The sequence below is a fragment of the Nesoenas mayeri genome, assembly GCF_963082525.1.
Source record: "Nesoenas mayeri genome assembly, chromosome: 3".
Classification (NCBI taxonomy): Eukaryota; Metazoa; Chordata; class Aves; order Columbiformes; family Columbidae; genus Nesoenas; species Nesoenas mayeri.
In genome coordinates this window covers 63,400,051-63,422,156 of record NC_137544.1, presented here as the reverse complement: position 1 = coordinate 63,422,156, position 22,106 = coordinate 63,400,051, and the positions used below count along the sequence as shown (strand labels likewise).

The following is a 22,106-nucleotide window of genomic DNA, read 5'->3' as shown; positions in this document are numbered from 1 at the left end:
CATAATTTTACATAATACAGTATAGAGATGCATAACCATCCTATGAACTACATAAACCAGAAGATAAGGCATTTGAGAAGTCTTTGGGTGGGTGAAAGAGCAGAGCAGTCACTAGTTCTCCATGGGTGATCAGAGAGGATGGTCTTGAGATAAAGACTGGAGATTTGTAGTTAGGTTATTCAGCATCAGGGTCTGTGCAGGCATTTTTGCACATGCCTGCTGCCCAGTGCAGTTCTTGGACTGTGCAGTTTAACCCCACTAAGACCTAGATGACAATGCTCTGCCTCCCAGAGATGTGATAAAGGGCAATTTATTCTGAGATGGACCAACACCAAAGCTACAGTGAAGAGGCAACAGAAGCAAATCAGTCTTCTTTCTTACTCTGCAAGTTCAATGCACTGGAACAACTGGCCTCAATACAGGGAGACAGAAATTAAGGCAGAGCTTCCTGGGCCAAAACGAAGATAACTGGGAGACCCCTGTTCAAGGAAGGGAGATGTAAGGAGCGGGATTAGCAGCACACAGTCTATTTGAGCTTAAATAGGAAGATCACCAACAAATGATTTTCCAATTAGCAGTCCAATGAATGGTAGGTTAAAACTAAGTGTGCACTGCTCCATCTTATAAGATGCTCTCTCACCCCGCTATAATTCTTTCTGGTCACTGGTGCTGAAGTCCATGGTGGTGCAGGGCAAGAATGCCAGCACTGAGAGCAGGCTTGTCACACTGAAAAAAAAAAACAACTTGTGTGGGACATGGCAGGAAGGGAACCTAGGGAGAATGAGGCTAAGAGTCTGATGTGAAGTGGTAGGGGGAAGCAGGATTTTGGTTGCAAATCATGAATAATAATTACTGGTTTTTGACTAGAAGTGGAGAAATAAAGGCCTTCAGAACTAGAATTTCCCAGTCCTGTTCAACCTCACAAGCTCAGGACTGGAGTGAAGAGGAAGCTGAGCTGCTACAGAGAAAAGGAAGTTTTGTTTTGAAGACATGAGTGATAGGATCTGCATTTTTTTCTATTCATGATTACATATCAAGATTAACAACCCTACTTAAAAAAATATTGATGTCACCATAAGAACTCAGGTTTAGCTCAGTTATTTATTTTTCCTTCTGTGTCTCTCGTCTGTCAAAACTCTCAGGCCGGAACATAATTTTCAAAACTAAGTACCTCCATACTCAGACCAAGCCTATATGTAGGCAATGTCTGTGTATCAGAGATGCATTGAACATAGTGCCTATGAATAGCAGTAAAGAAATCTGCAGTCTGGCAGACACCAGCAATACCATACTGGTGCAGTATTGCTGATTCTCTTTGATCATGTCAAGCTAGGGTCCCAGGAAAGCCCCATCTAAGCACTGTAGAATCATGGAGACATAGAATGTCCTGGGTTGGAAAGGATCTACAAGGATCATCAAGTTCCACTCCTGTCCCTGCATGTGTAGACCCCTTATACTGTATTTCAAGATGTCATTCAGCAGTTACAGAATGCATCCCAGGTGCTAGAGGAAATGGTTACTAGATGATGACACCTTCACACTTGCTCTGCTGTGAACAAACTCATTTCACATCCAGAAAGCCCACTGCCAAGGAGCATTCCATGGGGCATGGTACAATGCCAGGAAATCCTCATGAAAATAAAAAAAGTAGTCTGTCTGTGGCTCCAAAGCATTTTAACAGACACACAGCAATCCTGGAAGGAGACAAAGCCCTTGCTCTACAGCTTTCAAGTCAGCTGAAGGCACCTCAAAAGACCTTTCTTAGCTGCCATATGGGAACTGATTCATTCCTTGCTAGGCAGGTCCACTTCCCAGGTAGTGCCCCCTCTGCTGAGATCTGTGCATGTCCCAGACAACCCTCCAAATATGTGAAACAGCCACTGTGGCTGTATGAACCATAGTGTCACTATGGGTACTAATGGCAGCCTAGCCGTCTGATTACAGTCACTATGGTTTTGGCTCCTGCTGCAGTCAGTTTTGTGATTATGTGAAATGTTCCAAAACTCATGGGGCATTTATAGCAAAAAACAATATAAAACAGAGCAAGGGAGAAGAGCAGATTTCCTGGACATGGCTTTGTCACTTACAAAGGTCTGCTAACCTGCAAAGCCAGAGACCTTTGCCTCTCCCATAGAGTACTTGCAAAGCTTTTGCACTAAACTGGTAACTTAGGAGTTATCAGTGTTTCACAGAGGTAAGCAGGAGAGTGGTTGCCATTCAATCAGAGCACGTATTATGTAAATGACAAATTCACCCAACAGGTGAGACACCAGGCTGGGGCCAGCTTAACAGAATTAACCTGCCATGCAACACCTTCATCTTCACAAGTTTTGTGGGCAAAGGGTGTGTAACAGACATCTCCTCAGCAATTCTTCCTCAGGTGGTTACAGGCACACCTCTCACTTCCTCCCTGCCCTACCTAGTCCATTCCAGCCAAATTTCTGGGGTTCTTAATCAAGCACACTCAAACGTGTCCTTACCAGACACGTACAGTCTGATGTTTTTGAAGGCTGTACTGCTGCTATTTTTTCATGCAAACAGAAGACACTGTCCCAAACAGCTTGGAAGTGTCTCCCCAAATTTCAACTCCCCAGGCCAAAAGCAGAAATAGGTACCTAGCTCAACACAAACTTTCAGAAAAAAACAAGTCAGGCCTCCCAGATCAAAGGGTTGTACTGGTCCTGGTCAAATTTAAGGGCCATAGTGCTCTGGCTTGGCTGGCCCGAGCTGCTTATTCATTAACGTCTTGCCCAGACACAAGCAAATGTTGAAGGACTGCTCTTCCCACCCACCCCAGTGACACTTGCACTGTGCTCCTGCAGCTCCATATCATCTTGACCCACCACTCAGCTGGTAACTGTGTAGTCAACACAACTTCTGTATTGACTCTGCCAGCTGCCTGTTAATTAGTTACAAAACCACTCCTTCCTCTTTTCCCTTGCCTCCCACACTTGGCCTTGGTTTTTGGTAGGTTTATTTTTTGTTTGCTTGGGCTGAGTTTCTTTTTTAACTTCTTTTTCTAAATGTTTTGCTTGCTATACAGTTTCCCTTGTGCTTTGCAGGCCTCCTATGAAGTGGTCTCTGCTTCTTGCAATTCTCTTGTCTGTGACTCCCTACACAGGGCTGACATGGAGCACGGGCATCTGCCACAGTAACATAACTGAGCTGAAATAAAGAGCATTTCACCTGTGAATTATATTTGAACCAAAGACTTCAGAAACAAAGGGCATGGATTATTTTATATACTCAGTCTTGCCGAAGTAATCAAGCCTTTATATCACTACCCACACAGGTTAAAAAAAAAAAAGAAAAAAAAAAAAAAGCTATCACTATATCAGCAACCCTTGCTTTTCTGTCTCTCTTAATAGAAATTTTTCGCAGAATCTGAAAACACATCCTCACGATTTGTCATGACAGAGAGTGCAGCTCTCTATGGACACGGGGTGGTGCACTGAGAGCCCACCTCACTGTCCTCTCTCCCATTGTAGAGTATCCAAATTCCTTACCTGTGTGGAAAAAAAACCATGAGGGGTGCAGCTGTTTGGGCTGCCTTTCAGAACATCGGCACTTAAGCCACCGGCACACCATCCGAGAGGATTTTGCGCTCTCCCAGCCAATTTTTGCATCCTCAGTGGCAGGCCAGACGGGGTGAAGACGCTGTCGGTGTCTCTGGAAACCTGCCAGCCCCCGAGCAGCTCGTACAGCGGCGGCAGAGGGACGGTGACACCTCGCGGTCAAACTCCTTCATTACCTCGGCCCGGGAGGGGCAGCGCGGTGTTACCAAGCGCAAACCCGTTGGCAGTTAAAGGGATTGTTTCCCGCTCAGCACCCCAGTGCCTGGAGAGCAAACACACCCTCCCTGAACCCCCTCAGCCTCCAGCGCTTTCCTGACAGCAGAACCCAACTGACACGGAACGGGACTAACGGCCGCCCGCCCCGCCCCCGCGTTGCCCTGGAGACGTTGCCGCCGCGCGGGCGGCCGTTACCGCTCCCTCAGCGAGCCGCCCGCTCCTGCGGGCCGGGACCCCGCCATGCTGCCCGCCCGCGACTCGGAGCAGCCGGCGGCGGCTGCCCTAGCCGTGCCATACAGCTACTCCAGCCGACCCCGCGCCCTGTCCGCCCGCCCGAAGTACCGAGCGCCGCCGGACGCGGCCGAGCCGTGAGTGTCGGTGTCCGGCGGACCGCGCCATGCAGCCCCGCGGCCTGTGCGCCCCGAGCGGGCACCGCTGCCCCTTCTGCCCTTCGTTCCTCTCCCTCGGCGCCCTTCTTTCCCGGGGGAGGGGAATCCTTCGGGAGAACTTGCACCTCTGACCTTTCAAAGGCCTTCTGGCCTGTTGAGGCGTTAACATATTGATTGCAGCTCCGTAACCACGACTGTCTGTGCTACATGTTGCAGGCAGAAGGAACCTGTTCGGTATGCCAACCTCATGTATGACAGGAGAGTGGTGCGTGGCAACACTTATGCCCTTCAAGTCATACCTGCGGTATGTGTTCTATGTAGGCCACACTACAGCTTTGTTGAAAAATAATAGGGTGGGAAAACTTTCTTGTGAATAATTTTAACTACTGAAGTTGTAATTTTACTTAAAATATTTCACACAGTCACAGGCTGTCCAGTTAAACTAGCATGTGACTATTTTCAGCCTTTCTGTAAATCACTTAGTTTCCTATGAACTTCTGTAGTTCTGATTTTTTTGCCATTAAGTACTTCATTTTTTTCCCCCCATTTCTTTAGTGTGATGACACTGAGCACAAGTCATCACTGCATCATCTGTTAACTATATGCATCCACAGGTGTCATCAGTGAGAACAGCAGCTCTTAGGAAATTAGGTCTTGGGGTAGTCTTTGGCTTACCCTACTAAAGAAGCAGAACTAGATGGTCCAGCTGTATGCAAAAGCTGCTTGTGTGGAGGCAAAAGTATTTTATTTGTCCTGGTACAGTAGTGAATGTTTTAGTGATATTTTATTTTCAAAGAATATTTCTATACAGATACTTTGATCATATAAGAGTTTAAAGCAGTCTGTATTTTTTAAAGCTACTTTGTGGAAATAACTTTGTGTTCTTCAGTAGCTGTTTCTTAAGAGTGAATTTCACTTATGTTCTGTTTAAGAAGTTCGAAAGTGATGTTCATTTCAATCCTCATACACAGTACTGAATATAAAAGTTAGTGTGGGGTTTTTTTGCTTCATCACCGATAAAGAACCTATAATTTTTATCTAGCAAACAATTCTGTTCATAATATGAGAAACTGATTTAAGTCTATTTGACCTTAAAGCTTTACCTAGAAACTTACTTGTCAGCAAGAACATGACATTTTAATATACATTATCTCGCAAAGGTCTGTATATAGTATCCACTTCCAAATAGCAATGGATTGCTCTTAGTGTGAGATGCCATTAGTATGTGCATGTAGGCAGCTAGTATACCTTATTACTTTCATGCCATACAGTCTTTAAGGTAACTAAAATTTTAGGGTCAAGATGCAGAAAAGTAAATCCAATATTCTAGATTTGTAGCATTGAAGTCAAACAACAATCTTCATTTTCCTGTAGAGAGAAATTAGTATCATTTCCAAGTACACAGTGTATTCTGGTTTGTGTTTTTTTTTTCTTCACCCCTGCTCAGTGTACCCACCCCGATCCCCTTGAGATTCAAAGGCAGAGGGAAACACGGAGAAGAGCACTGGCTAGAAAGCGCACAAAAGAGCAAGAGCAATCAAGAACACCTGAGCCTGTGGAAGGCAGAGAGCATGTTCATGTGCAGACAGGTAAAAGGTTGATTATTTTTATTATTATTCATTTGAAAACAAAAACTTGCTGATTTATATTCACTTACTAAATTGATGATACAGTTGGTAGAATCACATAGGGCTAAGGTTAGAATCATAGAATCTGAGAATCAGAGGTTCTCTAATCCTTTCCTCTATAACCCCTTATTTTTATTTGTATTTTATAAACTTGGCTAATTAGTGACATTTTCCAAGAGGCTCTGTTTTTCAGTTTTCAAGTGTACATTCTCGACCACTAGTCAAGACTTCTCTGTGTATTCTTTTCTTTTCAAGTGTCATCAAAGAAATTTGGTATATGCTTAAAACTGAGGATTTTTAAAAATTTTGCTCAAGAGTGCAGTCATATGTAAGAATAAAACTACTACTAAAAACTGGAGGACATACCCTAATTTAGAACAGGAAACTGTCCGATTTGTAAGAAAATTTTATTTGTAGGAAAAACAAAATTTGGCAGTGGGTTAATCATCAGGTGTGTGTAATGTATTGCTGTGCCCTCTGAAAATCATTTCAGATTTGTCTGATTTACAAACTGGGAAAACAGCTGTGGTACATGCTAATCAGACATGGTCCTTGGCTTCTGAATGTTCCCTCTGTCCCAGCCCTGCAGACCTCCTACACCACCTCCAATGAACATGGTGGCTCTTTATGATTCAAATACTGTTGGATGCAAAAGGAGTCTATCTAGTCTGGAAGTCTTGGTCTCATATCCCTCCCACTGACTAGTGCAGATAATTTGTTATCTGCATTTTGTTATCTAAACCAGGTTATTTATCCGTGCAGTAGGAGACAGATATAATTCAAATCAAGCACATGTTGTTATAGATGTGCGGTTACCTCAAAACTGCTTCTGGTAGTGCCAAAAGTAGAATACCATTCTTGAAACCCAACAGATCCACTGTTTTGATTTGATGCATACAATGGAGAAAAACATATGATTTCAATATTACTTGTTAGTATATATGAAATCATTATCCCTTTTTTAGATTGTACTATACTGTTGAGTGTACCAAGAACTGTTTATTCTGCAGGGTGGGCTGAAACGGTCTAGACTTTGACTTTTGAAACCTACCAAGTGAAATGCCCTTTCAGGAAGTGCACCAGATGTTACAGAGAACATGGCATCAGATGCAGTAAACATATCTATGTTTTGAGATGTTTTCTTTTTTAACTTTATAGAAGACATTTTATTGCATTGTTTGATATAATTCACACTATAGAGTCATTAAAATTGTTGAGAGTTAAAATAAAAATAATCTAACTTAAAGCATTCATTGTGCTTTTATTTCTAGAGCTGTATTTGGAAGAGATTAGTGACTGGGTAACAGGGGTTGATACAGAGTGTCAAACAGATGCATTTTTGGACAGACCACCCACTCCGCTCTTCATACCAGCCAAAACAGGGAAAGATGTGGCCACGCAAATAGAAGAAGGAGAGGTATGAAGTGAAGCCAGGTCTGCACGTGCTGTCAAAACATGTCTCCCATACAAAATGTGTTTCTGATGCATAGCTGAGGCAGTAACAGAAAGGACTGACCTTATCCTCTACAGAATATGCAAAAATGGAAAAAAATGTACCAATGTCTGCTGTGAGGTTAAGTGCAAAATTAATGAAGGTGCTTCTCCATGTGCGCTGGTTCTGCTGCTTTCAGCTAAGAACTACAATGCTGAGAAGTGTTCTCTCTTGTAGAAATAGTGTCCAGCCTGAGAAGGAGTTGGGAACTCAGAGGTGAGCAGAAATAGGATCCAGGCGTGTCCTCTGCTTCTCCCTGGCAGCCCCCACAGTGGCTGTGTTAGGGTGTGTGGTGTCTCACTCCAGCGCACTCATCATTTAGCCCCCAGCTGCATGCATACCTTTTGCCTTAGCTGACACTGACCCGTCCACTTGCACTTCTCAGGTCTGCCTTCAGCACAAGGTCTTTGTTCATCCTCCTTTTCTCCTTGCCAAGATGCTAAGAGTGATTGTGATTAAGGGACATTTATCTCTGTTTCACTGACTTCCATCCTCAGTTGTTTGACTTTGACATTGAAGTCAAGCCAATCCTGGAAGTGTTGGTTGGGAAGACAGTTGAGCAAGCTTTGCTAGAAGTCATGGAGGAAGAAGAGCTGGCCCGGCTATGGGCACATCAGCACGCCTATGCAGAGCTGCGTAACGCAGAGCTTGCTGAAGTACAGCGCCTGGAAGAGCAGGACAGGCGATACAGAGAGGAGAAGGTAGGACTTCCGTAATGAAGAACAGGCCTCTCTGAATGCTCATCAGAAGAGAGAAAACCATTTCCAGTACTGAAACACAAGCTGTGAAATAAGATGGATGTGGCCAAAAGATTATTGCCAAGTTTGATATTCCTCAAAGCATTTTGGTGCCACACAGCTGCACTCTGTCATTTGCTCTTGTGCAGCAGCATCATGCTGTTGTGTTTATTCAGAGAAGTCATGTTTCAGTGACCTGGTATACTCAGACACCTGATCAAGAGGCCAAACCTAATAGTACCCTTTGTACCTGGTGCAGCTGTTACTCAAGCCTCTTCATTATATCTGCTAAAGAAATATTCACAGAGCTTGAAATTGAGAGAGGCACCTCCTAGTTTTTCACACTTAATGCATACACCTACTGTATGTGCACCTTTACCTCTTAAGATCTGCAAGTATTAAGCTATATTAATACTATCTAATAGCAGGCCAAGTCTTAATTATCTACTCTTCATAAGCCTTATATATTCGTGTTTTTTCCACGCTTTCCTGGACCAATTTGAGTTTTAATCTATAATTACATCAAATAGGATATAAAATTGTGAAGATGAAAAGTTCAGGAAATCCTGACTCAACTTCATCTCATTCCAAGGCCAATGATCAGTTTTATCTGCAATAATAAAGTAAAGAGTCATGAGATCAATGCATACTAAGGTATCACAGAAGGGTTTCATTTGGCCAGCTACAAGACCCTTATTTTACAGACTTGCCAAAATCAAGAAAGGTATACCAAAGGAACATGTTTCCCTGTAGTCCTTGTGGATTTTAATACTCCATAGGTTGATTACAAGTTTCCTTTCAAGCACCTGTTCACATGAGAAGTTTTTGAGAAAGAGGCCATAAGTATTGCTACTCTTGATTGTCTTTGTTATTTATAACTTCTTCACTGTAATCATTTTTCAAGGTCTAGATCAAAGGAGTAATGGCTAAGGGCCTGAAAGTTTTACATGCAATATTGTCTTGACAGGAGCGTCGCAAACGCCAACACAAGGAACTGCTGCAAAAACAGAAAGAGACCACAGAGAAAATTGCAGCTCGGGCATTCGCGAAGCGTTACCTGGCTGATCTCATTCCCTCGGTCTTCAACAATCTTCATGAAAGTGGGTTTTTTTATGACCCTATAGAAAGAGGTTTGTGCATTTTTTTTAATATGTGAGTTGAGTAATATAAAGGTCAAAACAACCATAAAAATAGCATATTGTCCTATGATTCAGATTAATGTCACAATACTTTATTCATGTACATTCATGGCTGAAGAGATAGTTTCCAAACTCAAATTTTTGAAACAAACATTATTGGTCATCCGTACAAGTAATCAAGAATAAGCAAGACCTGACAGTGTTACAATGGGAAGAGCTGCTTTTGAATTTTGAAATGGTTAGGATTGGTAGCAGAGAGAAAGATTGATCCAAATTGAAGTAAATGTATTTTGATAGGACAGGCAAAGAAATCTGTATGTCATTCTGAATCTTTCTTAATGATTGTCAGAGCAATGGAGAGATTAGTCAATTATAATTAGGCCCTGGAAATTATTTCAGAGTTGTACATCAGTGACTTTTAGAATCATTGGCATTTCTTATAGGCTACCTTGCTAGATCTTGCTTCCCCAGGCTCCTCACAGGTGCCCAGACCACAGCTTGGGAATGGATATGCTCTTTCCAGAGTAAGTAATGGGGCAAATGCAGAAACCGAGTGTAGTTTACGAACAGGGCAGGCTTTGGGACCACGGCATACAAATAAAATGATTTGAGAAATACATGGGTAAGCAGGAGCTCTTTAGTCAGAGGGAACAAATGCTTTCAGCAGACCAGAAGCCAGATGTCTTTGGAAAGCAAGGCAGGAAATGTTATTCTCCTGAGTTGTTCAGAATAGTTATTTTCATCTCACTAGAACACAACTATGTATCTCGTCTGTGCTAACTCTTCAAGGGTGCCAGATCTTTTTTGAAAATCACTGCAGTTGAGAGGAGTCTGGTCTATAACAATGAGGAACCTCAGTAAGAAAGGCAGGAGATAAGAAACCAAACAATACCTGAGAGATTTAATCTGTCTCTTGCAAAGCAAGTGGGTTTTGGCAAGGATATTCATCCCTTAATGATCATAGCAAATGAAAAACAGCCCCAAGATCATGTCGCTCATCCTTAATAAAAAGACATTTTTCCTTTCTTCCTGCTAAATGCTTACAGATATTGAGACAGAATTCCTTCCATGGCTGATGACAGAAGTGGAAGAAACACTAGAGAGGAAGGTTCTGGGGAGGACAATGCTTGACTGTAAGTTACCAAATCCTGGAGTGTAATCTTGACTGCTTAATGTTCTTGATTGTCTTTTCCCCGGTCAAAATAAACATCACATTTACAGGGTCTTTGTGGGTTAAGGTAGCAAGTGTTATTTTAGCAAGAACTCCAATGACACGTCTTTTTGAATTTTTTTAAAACTATATTAAAACATTTTTAATGTTGTAAAACTACTACCACATACATCTAGCTAATTAATTTTCAGCTGAAATAATAGAAGTTTCAGTCATGCTGTACTACTTCTCTGCTGGCTTTATACTGTTTGAGATATGGTGATTCTGGGAGATGTAATGCAGTTGGCAGGAGCAAAATGGTTAAAAAGCACCAGTTCTTTTCTGTGCTACAAAACCTCTATTTCTAATGTGGCACAGAGCCATCATTGCTCTGCTGTTCTCTATAGTGTGCCTGATTGTGCCAATGGGAATAGAAAAGCCCATCCTCTCTATAGCCATGCATATACTACAGAAGTCTCTTAACTCGTTTGTGTAAGCTCTCTGAGCTGTGGAGTAATACATTCATCCTCCATGAAAGGAGAAGAGAGGAATAATCATAGGCCATGGTTGACTGAGAAGTCAGGTGACCAACACTTCTCATCAAAACAAGGGCTTACATTCTCAGCAGTCAATAATCATGTCCTTGCTATTGAAATAGATTAAAATATCTGTCTTCTTCTGGGCTAGTTCAAGCTAAGTATTCAAGTTGTTTTATTAGTCTTCAGAGCTGTAGTCAAAATGCCTGAACCATATAAACTTTCTTGTGTAGAAACACAAAATTGTGATGAATGTGTGTTTGATCTAGGACCATGGTGGTCCTAGATGAAACCACTTTTTATATAATACTTGTTACATCTTTCATTCCTATGGTTTTCCTCCTGCTGTGATTTGTGGGTTTGAATTACAGTTGTGTGTTTCCTCTGGGCTTATTTTCCATTTAACCAGGATCCTTTGCTATTATTTCATTTGTATGATTACAACTGGTCTGTTAGGTATTTTATCCTATGATGTACGTGCCAATACGTACACTCAAGGATCTTGTAGCTCTTCAGAAGAGATTCAGAAGGGAAGGAATTTCTCTCCTTTTAAGTAAGAATCATTGTATGTGACTACTGAATAAACATTCCAAGGACATTGTTGCTGCAGGATTCACTATTGACGAGAATGTCTATCATATTAATGTTAAATCTTTCTGTTTGATTTTTTAACCAGATATTGTGGTCTTGCACCGGTTCTAAAATACGCAGAGCATCTGAAGCAGGCCAATAAGTAATACCAGCAGCCCCTGCTTTGCTATTACCCTCTGTATTTCCTGACTTATACCAATCACCCACTGTTGAGTAAGCAACACCTCTGCAAAAGGAACTGCAAATTAGATTCTCCAAGCTTTGTAGAGCCAGACACAGCCACAGCCTTGGCTGAGATAGTTTGTGGCTTCTTCCCCCCCTTAGGTAGAAGTGTAGGAAAAATCTCTTAAGGATCCATTTTAACCTACTTGAATGAAGATGCCACTTAAAGAATTTATTTTGTCACTGTCCAATAAAAGAGCTGTGAACTATGAAAGAGGCACCCACAGTGTAAGGCAGCTACATTTGTCCTCTCAGAGATGACCATTCCTTCTTTTACTTGCTAAAGTCAACCCAGGAACTAACAATGAAGCTCTTTTTAGTACCTATACATTGTCCTGCTTTCTCCGTTAAACCTCTTTTCCTTCATTGCTGGCCTCTATTTTTCATATTTAAATGGTGTAAATCCAAGTGAGTGTTGATTATTTTTATTTTGTTGTTGTGCTTTTTGATGTGGAAGGGGTATAATATTTATAAAAAGTGATGAAGGCTAAACAGCAAAAATTATTTTTATATTTATTATAATAATAAAGAATAGGTGCTTTACAGCTGCTTTTCAGAAAGAGAAAAATCTTTTGATGACTGCCCTTGTTTCAGTATTTCCCACTGCCAAAACCATTCATGCTGCGTGATGCCTGGCTAGTCCTTATTCCAGGCAGGATAACCTGCTCTGGAAGTGAGGAACAACTGTAAGGAAATCAACAAAACAATCCAGGTGAACCCTTTCAAATCTCTGCTTTCAGTGTAAACTGCTCACTTGGCTGGAAGTAGGCTACAGCAGCAGGGATGGTTTTTCTCATTAAAATATTATTTCATTTTTAGTGTTTTTTTTTTCTTTCTGTTTAAGAATTTACAGGTCAGTAATATATAAAATAATCTCAAATTGTAGGTTTTTTCCTCCATGTTTTTTAATGGTGGCTTTCTCTGTTTCAGCCTTGATTCGTACAGTGGTTGAAAAACGCTTAGATGCATTTAGCTCTCAACCTCCATTTGATCAGACAGAGGAACCTGCTGAAGAGCCCAAGCCAACAGATATAGAACCCCAGGTGGCCATTGAGACAGATGTTGATGACCAACCAGTCACAGAAGAAGAAGAGACTAAAAAACTTGTTGCTGAGGCACAGCGTCCACGACGTATCTCTTTCATGTTACATGACTCAGATCAAGCAGAAACACGGGATTCGGAAACTGAGTAGCAAGCAGGCAAGTCATCAAGTAAATTGAGATGAATGGCTTAGCTGAAAGAAGAAATTTATTTGTATCTATTTACAAGTCTCGTGCCCTGGTGATGCTGAGAGGTGAACCTAAGCAATAGCAGAGCATTAGAGTGTGTTTTCCATATGCTGACATTGCTGACTTCAGGCTGTAAGACTCTAGAGAGGTCACTAGTGCAGTGAATGGTAGTGAAATTCTATCCCCTTCTATACAATCCAATCGATCAAAAAAAACCTGGGACATTTACAGTTGAAAAGTAATGCTGTCCCACACCCTCTGCTGGAAGGTCATAAGAAGGGCATTGAGACCATCCTAATAACCTTTACAAGTGCTTTGATAACATTCTCAAAACAGATTTTCCTTACTTTCCCTGTTTTGAAAGGTAGCTACTATGGCACTTAGATAAATTTATTTTTACTCACATTAGTCTTTCCTCTCCTGACAAACTTGGATGGGCATCTCAGCAGGTAATAGAGCAAAGGCTCCCAAACCTCTTCAGGTTCAGAGAGTTACCTGCAACTGGGAATTTTTGCCAGTGCAAAATCCTCCTCAGCCTCCCGAATCATGGAGTATTGGTGAGGGGCTGGAGCCACAGGCTAAGTCCAGCCTCAGTTCCCTTTGTAGTTGTTCTGCTAATTCATTTGAAATGGTACCAGACATGACTGCCAAAATGCACCTGCACTGCCACACCTATCTGTCTGTTCACAGGCCAGCCCCACCAGTGGGGCATTCTGTCGTCGTTGAGACAGGCAAATGACATAGGCCAAGTTCTTCCAGGATGAAAGTAGTAGAGGCCATTTATTGCCACAAGTGCATTTTTATATAGTTTTATGAATTTATGTGTCTCTTCACTATTGGTTACAAGTTACAGCAGTAACATCTCATTGGCTATTTTTGCTATCATCAATGTTACTCTTCTACTCCCTTCTCTCTCATGGGTACATCCTTAACATCTCCAGATACTCCTTTACTCCCATCTTTCTCATGGGTAGGCCTTAATATCCTCAAGGCTAATTTCTGTTCCCATGCCCTCCATCAGGGAATCCAAGGACCCACCATAGTCCCACAGCATTCCCCCTCATAAAAGTAGAATTGTGTTCCACTGCAGCACCGTTGTTTCCTTGCTAGCTGTGTCTGTGGAAAAAGTCCCACCTTGTCCAGACTGCTTTGTGCTACCTCCTCTCTGCAGGTCAGAGAATCCATGTGCTAACCCAGCAAGCCAGATCCCAGTCTGAGAGTGAGATATCAGGAGTGACACCTGAAGAGACAAAACCTGCTCCACATCTCCTACCCTCGAAAGGGACATCCAGACTTTTCACTGGACCACCTGTACATGTTGGTTCCCAGGCAGACCCTGCCTTCCCTCCATCCTGGGCTAGGACATCTAGTGACAAACAGGGAAGCTATTGCTTACGTAGAAAATTTCCCTTGGAAAGTGTCAGATATTTACGTCTCTCTGGAGGTAGCTGAAAATCAGAAGTAATGAGATATAACCACCAACAAATCCACTCTGGTTTGATGTAATGTGAATATGTTAAAACTGAGTATCTGGAGTCACATAGTACAGACTGTAGACAGATACACCCATGGATGGTTTTCAAAGCTGAAATACTCCCCTGTAAACTCCTCCTCTGTTTGCTGAGTTGACAGTATTTCAACAAAGCATGCTTGTTTTTTCGTTTATGATTGATTTCTCAAAGCATCCATAAATGTGTTACATGTATGAAATTAAGGTAGCTGATGCTCACTACATCTGTTTAGAAGTTTCTAATAAGAATTTATTTTTATGCATATGACTGAAATTGAAGGCTTGAAATGAAACTCTGGTTTCAGCACTGAAGTCAATGGGACGTTCATCTTAATTTCAGTGGGTCCAAGATTTTGCATAGTTTTGGTTTTGTTTGTTTTTTTTTTTTACCATGATGATGAACACTTCTGTCATGACTTCAGGTAAGTCAGGTAAATAACTTCAGGCTAACTTTATCTAGAGAAATAAAAAGTCTTTGTGACATGATTCATGAGAATTGTAAATGTTTCAGCTCATTTTTGGAACACTGGATGTCAGTTTCAAGGATTCCTCATTACTGAATGATAGTTTTGTCATGTATTTACAGGAGACTTAGCATAACCTAGAGGACTGCCTTGGATCATTCCTGAAAAGATTCAAACAAATGCTGAATATTGACTTGACTTGAATATTTGGTTTTGGAATATTACAAGAGGAAGGTGATCACCTGGAATATTTTCATTTTTGTCACTCCTGCTTTGTGTTTGATTGCTAGAAAACCTACCTGAAGTGTCAAATTATTCTGTTTAAATAGGTTGTGGCATTATTATGTATTCTTAAATTATCACAAAAATATAATTAATTTTATGCCATGCATTTTTCCTTAATTACAATATATAGATACAACTTGAGCATATTGTATTGTGGTAGAGTTTGCTGTAACAGGCTATACAGCCATGAAGATTTACACTGCACTGGCAGTTTTCCATTAATAGCCCTGTACTTGGATTCAGCCCCAGACATGGGCAGGCTGGAAGAGCAGAGGACCCCTCTCATCCTGTTGGTCACTGGAGAAGCAGAAAACCATGAGCAGCAGTAGGGAGGGGAAGAGTGATATGGGGTAATGGTGTAGCTGCCACTTCTCTGGGGTAATGCCAGCAGACACGCAGGCTGTGCAGCACAAGCTTTGCCACTAGCCCAGTGGCTTGGGGACCAGCATGTGACTGGCTGAGGTAGCCACCCCATCCCAGCCTGGGTGTGAGCATCACATCCCTCATGTCACCTCCTCACAGGGACCCCTCCTGATGCCCTTCCCCTCCAAATCCCCTTTCTCTGGTCTGTGTCCCCAGCAGCAGCTGTTCCAGGCAGGTGGGTAAAGCTGTGAGGTGGCCAGCTCCACACCCACGATGGCACCGGGGCGGCCCCGGTGTTTTGCAGCTCCTGGTCCCTGCTCAGAACCACAGCAGCATCTCCTGAGGGTGTGTGTGGGTGCAAGAGGGAGCTGAGAGGGGACAGGGGGAGACAGTGCTGCAGGCACTAGAGGGCAGGACAGGCCACAGCAATCGGGCCACAGGGACACCTAGAAACACTGATGTCACCTGTTGCACATTTCACACCCTGCACTAGTGACACCCTGCACTAGTGACAGCTGTTTGAACTTCCCTTCTCCACCTCAAAGGTGCTGACCTTTTGCAAAACCTCCTCATAACATCAGGACCTGACAGGTAGGGTCACCCAACATCATCCACACAAATATCACAGATTAGTTTGGGTTGGAAAGGATCCTTAAAGATCATCTAGTTTCAAGGCCCCTGCCATGGTTTCTTTGCCAGTATAAAGCAGAGCACATTTCAGTGGTCTAGCTGTGATGCTGCTGTATTGCAGTATTATTGTAAACAGACTTGTGTCACCTCACTCCTCTTTCTCAGACTCATCATGAACACTGGGCCCTCTCAAATTGCCCAGGCCTTGCCTATTAGCATATGATAATATTAGCATATATATATATTGTCACTGGCAGTTTAAGTTAAAAAACATGACAGCAAACTGTAGCAGCCATGATAGTAGAATATGCCATGCTGCTGATGGCCATGGGATTAATGATTTCTCGAAAAAAGTTTAGCTGAGGGGCTGATGCAATAATGCTTGAAACTGCCCCAGAAAGATTACTTTTACCCATCAGAGTCCTAGCTGGATCTGACAGCCACTGCTGAGATAACATATACTGTTAAAAAATACCTAATAGTGTAATTTGACTGAATAGGAATCATAATTCAATCACACTTTGGCAATTGAAACAATATCTGCTTTAAAAACAGCTTTTTAAAGACTGTCATGTTAGAAAGTACTCATATGCCTGATAAGTTACAGAGTACATCTAAAAGATTATTTAATGTGCAAATACTAGCAGATCAACCACTACCACTTTCACTAATCGTAATTAATCAATCAAATACATTTGTTTTAAACAGAGTTGACATAATACTCAAGTTATCTACCATTTCCCAAAACACAACAAATTGAATCACAGGATCACTGAAAGGTCTATTTAGGTTGGAAGGCATCTCTCGATCCCTGGTCATCTGGTCCATCCTTCTCTAAAAGCAGGGTCCTAGATTAGGCTGGACTTTAGCAGCAGTGTAGCGCTACTGAAACTGGTTTGGGGGGCCCGGTGGCCTGCAAGCTGAGCAGCTGGACAGCAATGCCCTTTGCAGCTGTAAAAATAAGGCTGTGTCCCAGATTGTGCCAGCAAGAGCATAGGCAACAGTTCAAGGGATGCCATTATTCCACTTTATTTGACACTTGTTGGTCCACACCTGGAGGACTGAGCCAAACTGTGGTCTTCCCCAGTTCAAGAGAGACACTGAAAAATTTGAAAGGGTCCTGTGGAGGGCCACAGAGATGGTTAAATGTGGAGAACTTGACATAGGAAGTGTGACTGAAGGAACTGCGTGTGTTCAGCCAGAAGAAGGCTCAACTGAATCGTGGTGGTTATGGAGAAGGTGGAAGCATCTCCACAAGGATGACCCATGACAGTACAAGCAGAAACAGCCACAAGATCCACACGCTCCCTTCTGCCTCTCAGCCTGCCAGGGCGCAAGTCTGCAATAAAACCCCAAGATAACAAAGCAAAATCCGTATGTGTGCAGGAAATTCTCAATGCTGCGAGGTGCCTTCCTTGGCAGTAATTAGCTACCACTAGCGCAGGTAAGGGGGTTTCTGTGGATCCTTATAAGTACGGACAACTCCGTACGGCCACAGCAGTGGCGGCATCGGCGCTCAGAAAGCTGCGGGCCGGATACTTACACTTCGTTTTTAACAAGTTTCTCCGCAGTGCCGTTGCAGAGCAAACCCGCGGGCACCGGCGGCGCAGCGCCACCTCGCCCGGCCCGCCTCCGCCTGCCCTTCGGCCCGGCTTTTCCCGAGCACCGCTCCCCGCAGGCTGTCTCGCCGAGCGGCTGCGGCCCCGCCGGACCGGACCGGCGAGGAGGGGAGGGGACGGGGCCCGCCCGCCCCTCGGCCCAGCCCTGCCCTCCTCCGCCCCGCCCGCTGCCGCCCCGCCGCCAGGCGTCTCCCCGGGGCCGCGCACCGCCGCGGGGACGGGAGGAGCCGCCGCCGCTGCGCTCCCCGGCCCGGCGCTGGGGAAGCGGGCGGCGCCCGCGGAGCTGGGCCATGAGGTGAGAAGGGCCGCGCCGGGGGCGACAGGTGAGCGGGGCCATCGTGTGGGGCCGGGCGCCCCGTGGAGCGGGGGGTGCGCTCCGGCGGGCGGCAGCGCCGAGCACCGAGGCTGGCGGACCGGGTGGGCCGCCTGCCGCCGCAGGGAAGCGAATTGCGCCACATGTGTCCGCTTTCAGGAGGAGACGCTATTTAGTTAGCTATTTTCGCCTTCAGCTTTCCCCAAGCCCCAGCCGTCCCGCGGGCTTGTCCCTCCGCTGAGCCTCGCACTAGAGCCCCAGGACGGGCTAACGCCCCCCGGGCCCGCTGCAGCCCCTCTCGCCTCCCGGAACAGAAAGGACTCAGTACTCACCGTTTAAGCGGGGGGCTAAGGGGGCACATCGCTTCGTCGTTTTTCCGTGCGTCTCTCCAGCCTCAGGGCACTCGCGGGGCTTTCACGGCAGAGCGTGGAGCTGTGAGGGGCGTTCGGCGGTGGCAGAAGACTCAGGTTGCGATTCGGGCTGGTTTGTTCCCGCGTAAGAAGGCGTCGGTCGGTCCAAACCCTCCGCTCGCAAATGGGTCTTGACCCCTATGTCAAAATCCGGGCCGACCGGAGCGGCCGCAGCACGGTTTTCATCAGTGTTCCGTCCCGCTTCGGCAGGGTGACAGCTTGCTGCGGACAGCTCTGGAGCTGTCATTGACCCCTACGGGAGATGAGACTTTTTTCTGTGGGGAAGAGGAACTTACCACATTATGTGATTTATTATTTCTGAAAATATGTAGCTTTGTTAAAATTTAACTTTAAGTTGTTTTTTTATTTTCCTGTTAAAAGTCTGTGTCCCATAGCCAAATAACTTCATTTTTCTAGAAAGGTGAATTTGGGACAGCCAAACTCTTCTCAGAGGGCTGTTGCTTTCTCTGTGAGACTTGAGCATAACAAGTATGTTCCTCCTTGCAAAGGAGGGTCAATAAGGCTGACTGCTTTTGTAGAAGATATTTAAAGTAATTAATAAAGAGCACATAGTAGCTGTCTTTAAGATGTGACTTTAAATGTGATCTTGCCACCTCAGCTGATATTTTTAATTTATAAAGGACTGTATAAGACAGAATCCTAGCTATGTTTTTGGGTTTGTGATATATCTACTTACTTATTCATGTGTGACCACTTTGTCTAACATGGATTTATTCATACCACCTTGATAATGGGGGTCTTCATTAATAAATACAAATGGTACATACATTCTCTTTGCAAGAAGTGGTAGGAGAGGATGTGCTTGGCATTATTGCCAGAAGATTAGCAAATTCAACTCTGACAGAATGAGGAAGGACGAGGTTCCCAATCTGAGCGCTTATGTCTCTCAGTATTGTAGTTGTGAAATTACTATCAACATGTGCCACCCGATTCTCCGTTGTTCCAGTGCACAGCAGAAAATCTGGCTAAGTCTGAGAAGTCTGATCGTGTGAAGTGGCACAAAGTGTCAAGCGGTGCTGTCCTGACTTGGCAACTTCTCCTGCAGGACACGAGCGTCTCTTTTTCTTGTGAGGTCTGCAGCACTCCCCTGGCCCCACGCATACAGCACCTCTGTTGTTCTCTGACGCATCGCTGGGGAGAAATAAAGATGCTGTCATTGGGAATTCCCCTTCATTGGTCCTTCAGGTTCGTGCTGGTTTGAGAAGCAGTGCATGGAACTCCGCTCCGCCTCTGTGCATGGGGAGCGGTCGTACTGTGCAACATAAAATGGGGCTGTGCTGGGCAGGTGGCTCTGAGTGGAACATGGGGAGTTCTGCTAAATACAAGCATGGCTACAGTGGCAGGATTGGCGACAAATTGTGTGACTGTTATTTGATGTAGTGTATGTTTGCAGCTGTGATGCTGTTATATGTGCGCTGTATTTTTCACCCTTAGTGTGCACATACTTGCCCTGCATCGTAAGTCAAAGCAGTCAAAATCTCATCTGCAAGCCTAGTGGGACCCGATATAGATCCTGGAGTAGTATAACTGCTGAATAGGCCGATCGCCACTGTGTTTTGAATTGTTGAGTGCTCTCAAAGTGTATACCTGACAATTAACAGAACCTGATCATTCTGATCGTGCAGATGCTGCAAATTGATAATAGGATTATTTGTCTAAGAAGTAGAAGATAGGATGAATGGGAATAAAAGCTAGAAATAAGATACGAGGGACTGTGCCAGTTTCTCTGGACTTGTGCATCCGAGTGAGAACAGTAGTGGGAGGTTTGGGGAGTTTGATACAAGAAAGCACATAAACACAACGAAATAAATAATTACTTCTTAAAGGCAGAAGAGGCCGTTAAATCATGTAGTTACTTTTCCAAGTTTAATCAGGTTGAAGCCTTGGATTGGCATCTTTAAGTTTATTTAAAATTGCTCTATTTTTATGATAAATGAGTGCATTACTTGTAAGTAGACTTTCTCTTAACATGGGCACTTGTTTTGAATTCAGTTTGCAGACACATAAGCCAGCAGGTCACAGATTCATGCTCTTTAGCTAAAGACAATAACTTCTATTTCCTTTCAATTCTGTAATCTGCTCTGCAGTGAGAATCTCCTTGTTGTAAAGCTCTGTGAGCTCATGCATTTCTTCTCTGCTTGCATGTCCTTCTGCCAGGACTTGGTGGAAAGGAAACAGTGTAAGATAATTTCCCCCCTCCCCAACTGCTGAGACACACTTACTCTACATTGTGTTGCAGGGGCTGGGACTTGAGCTGCTGTCCTTTTCCTTCAAACTCTTAACTTCTTGGCTGATGATTAAAAACTAAAAACATCAGCCACCACCCTGCCCGTAAGTGAATACACACACTGTACTTCAGACAGACTGTGCTGGTGTTTGAGATAAGTTTCATGTGTTTGATGTAAGTTTTTATATGTTTGAGCACTCGACATTACACCTAAATAGTCCTTGTCAGTAAGAGCAATCTGGCTCACAAGACATTTGCAGAACCAGAGCATATTTAAAGTATGCATTGCCAGCTAGTTCCCTGCGGGCTCCACTGAGTTTTTATTTTAAGATGTTCCTGCTTTCAAAGATAAGCATGAAGCAAACGAGACTGCTCCAAATGCCAAGGGACCAGCAGTCACACACTTCTACTGAAGCATGTGCTGCCGTACAGCTGGCCACATCGTTTAATTGCCACTAAACCCAGAAGAAACTGTTTGTTCTTTTCTTGCGTGTGTGGAAAGAAGTAGGAAATCTCTTTAAATGATGCCAAGGATACCGCTATTTTATGATAACCAGCAGGAAATAACAAGAGTTAGGAGAGAAAGAAGGTCAGTCTACTTGAATTCTATATGGGAAAATCTTGAAAGTTGATAATAAAACGTAATTCCACATATATCTCAAGGATATTAAAATAAATATTTTCCTTCTAGCTTTGCTTTTTTTTCTGACTTATCTTTTTCTTCCATGCTTTCTTCTGAATATGGCCTATTTGGAATTTGCTATGAAAGAGCATTTCAGGTTCCAGATGTCTCCGACATTACAATCTAGAAGTGATAGTTCTTTCCAGTGGCTTTTGTCCATATGCTTCTCATATTTCCTCTTTTTTATTGCTTTTTCTGTCCGTACTGATTGATCTTCTGCAAAGTGACGTGAGCTGCAGTGCTAAATTGGGATCAAGGATACCTTCGTACACTAATTCTGTCTTGGAGGACAGAGCAGATCTGCTTTTATCTTTCTCCTTCCTGCACCTAGGGGATTTTTTTAGGGGAAGCTGTTTCACAAACAACTTGAGGTAGCAAAATTTAAGCTTTCCAAATAGCATTAACTATTCATAATTCTGAGCTGGAATAATGATACAATAGAGGTTGTATCATAATGCATTGATTTATAGTTCAAATGAGCTGGAGAAATAGCTTGATCACACTGATTACTTCCCTGTGTTTTTTCCCATTCAGCTTCCACGATTTTTCAAAGGATATCCCTGAACACATTGACACTGTATATTCCCTTGCTTAAACCCCAGAAAAACTGCAGTGGGAATAAAAGGCAGAAAAGTGTCCATTTCTAGTCCCTGTGGTGGGTTGTAAAAGGGTCTAAA

At 43.5% G+C, this 22,106-nt stretch overlaps 1 protein-coding gene across 1 annotated transcript; it reads left to right on the top strand.

The window, feature by feature from the left end:
* Nucleotides 1-4,031: 4,031 nt before the first annotated feature.
* RSPH3 (radial spoke head 3) lies at nt 4,032-12,868 on the top strand (the record flags this gene model as incomplete). Its single annotated transcript, XM_080341431.1, has 8 exons — nt 4,032-4,159; nt 4,397-4,484; nt 5,628-5,769; nt 7,080-7,225; nt 7,798-8,001; nt 9,005-9,167; nt 10,223-10,309; nt 12,606-12,868. The coding sequence occupies 8 exons, from the start codon at nt 4,032-4,034 to the stop codon at nt 12,866-12,868; spliced, it is 1,221 nt and encodes a 406-aa protein (XP_080197557.1).
* Between the last annotated feature and the right edge of the window lie 9,238 nt (nt 12,869-22,106).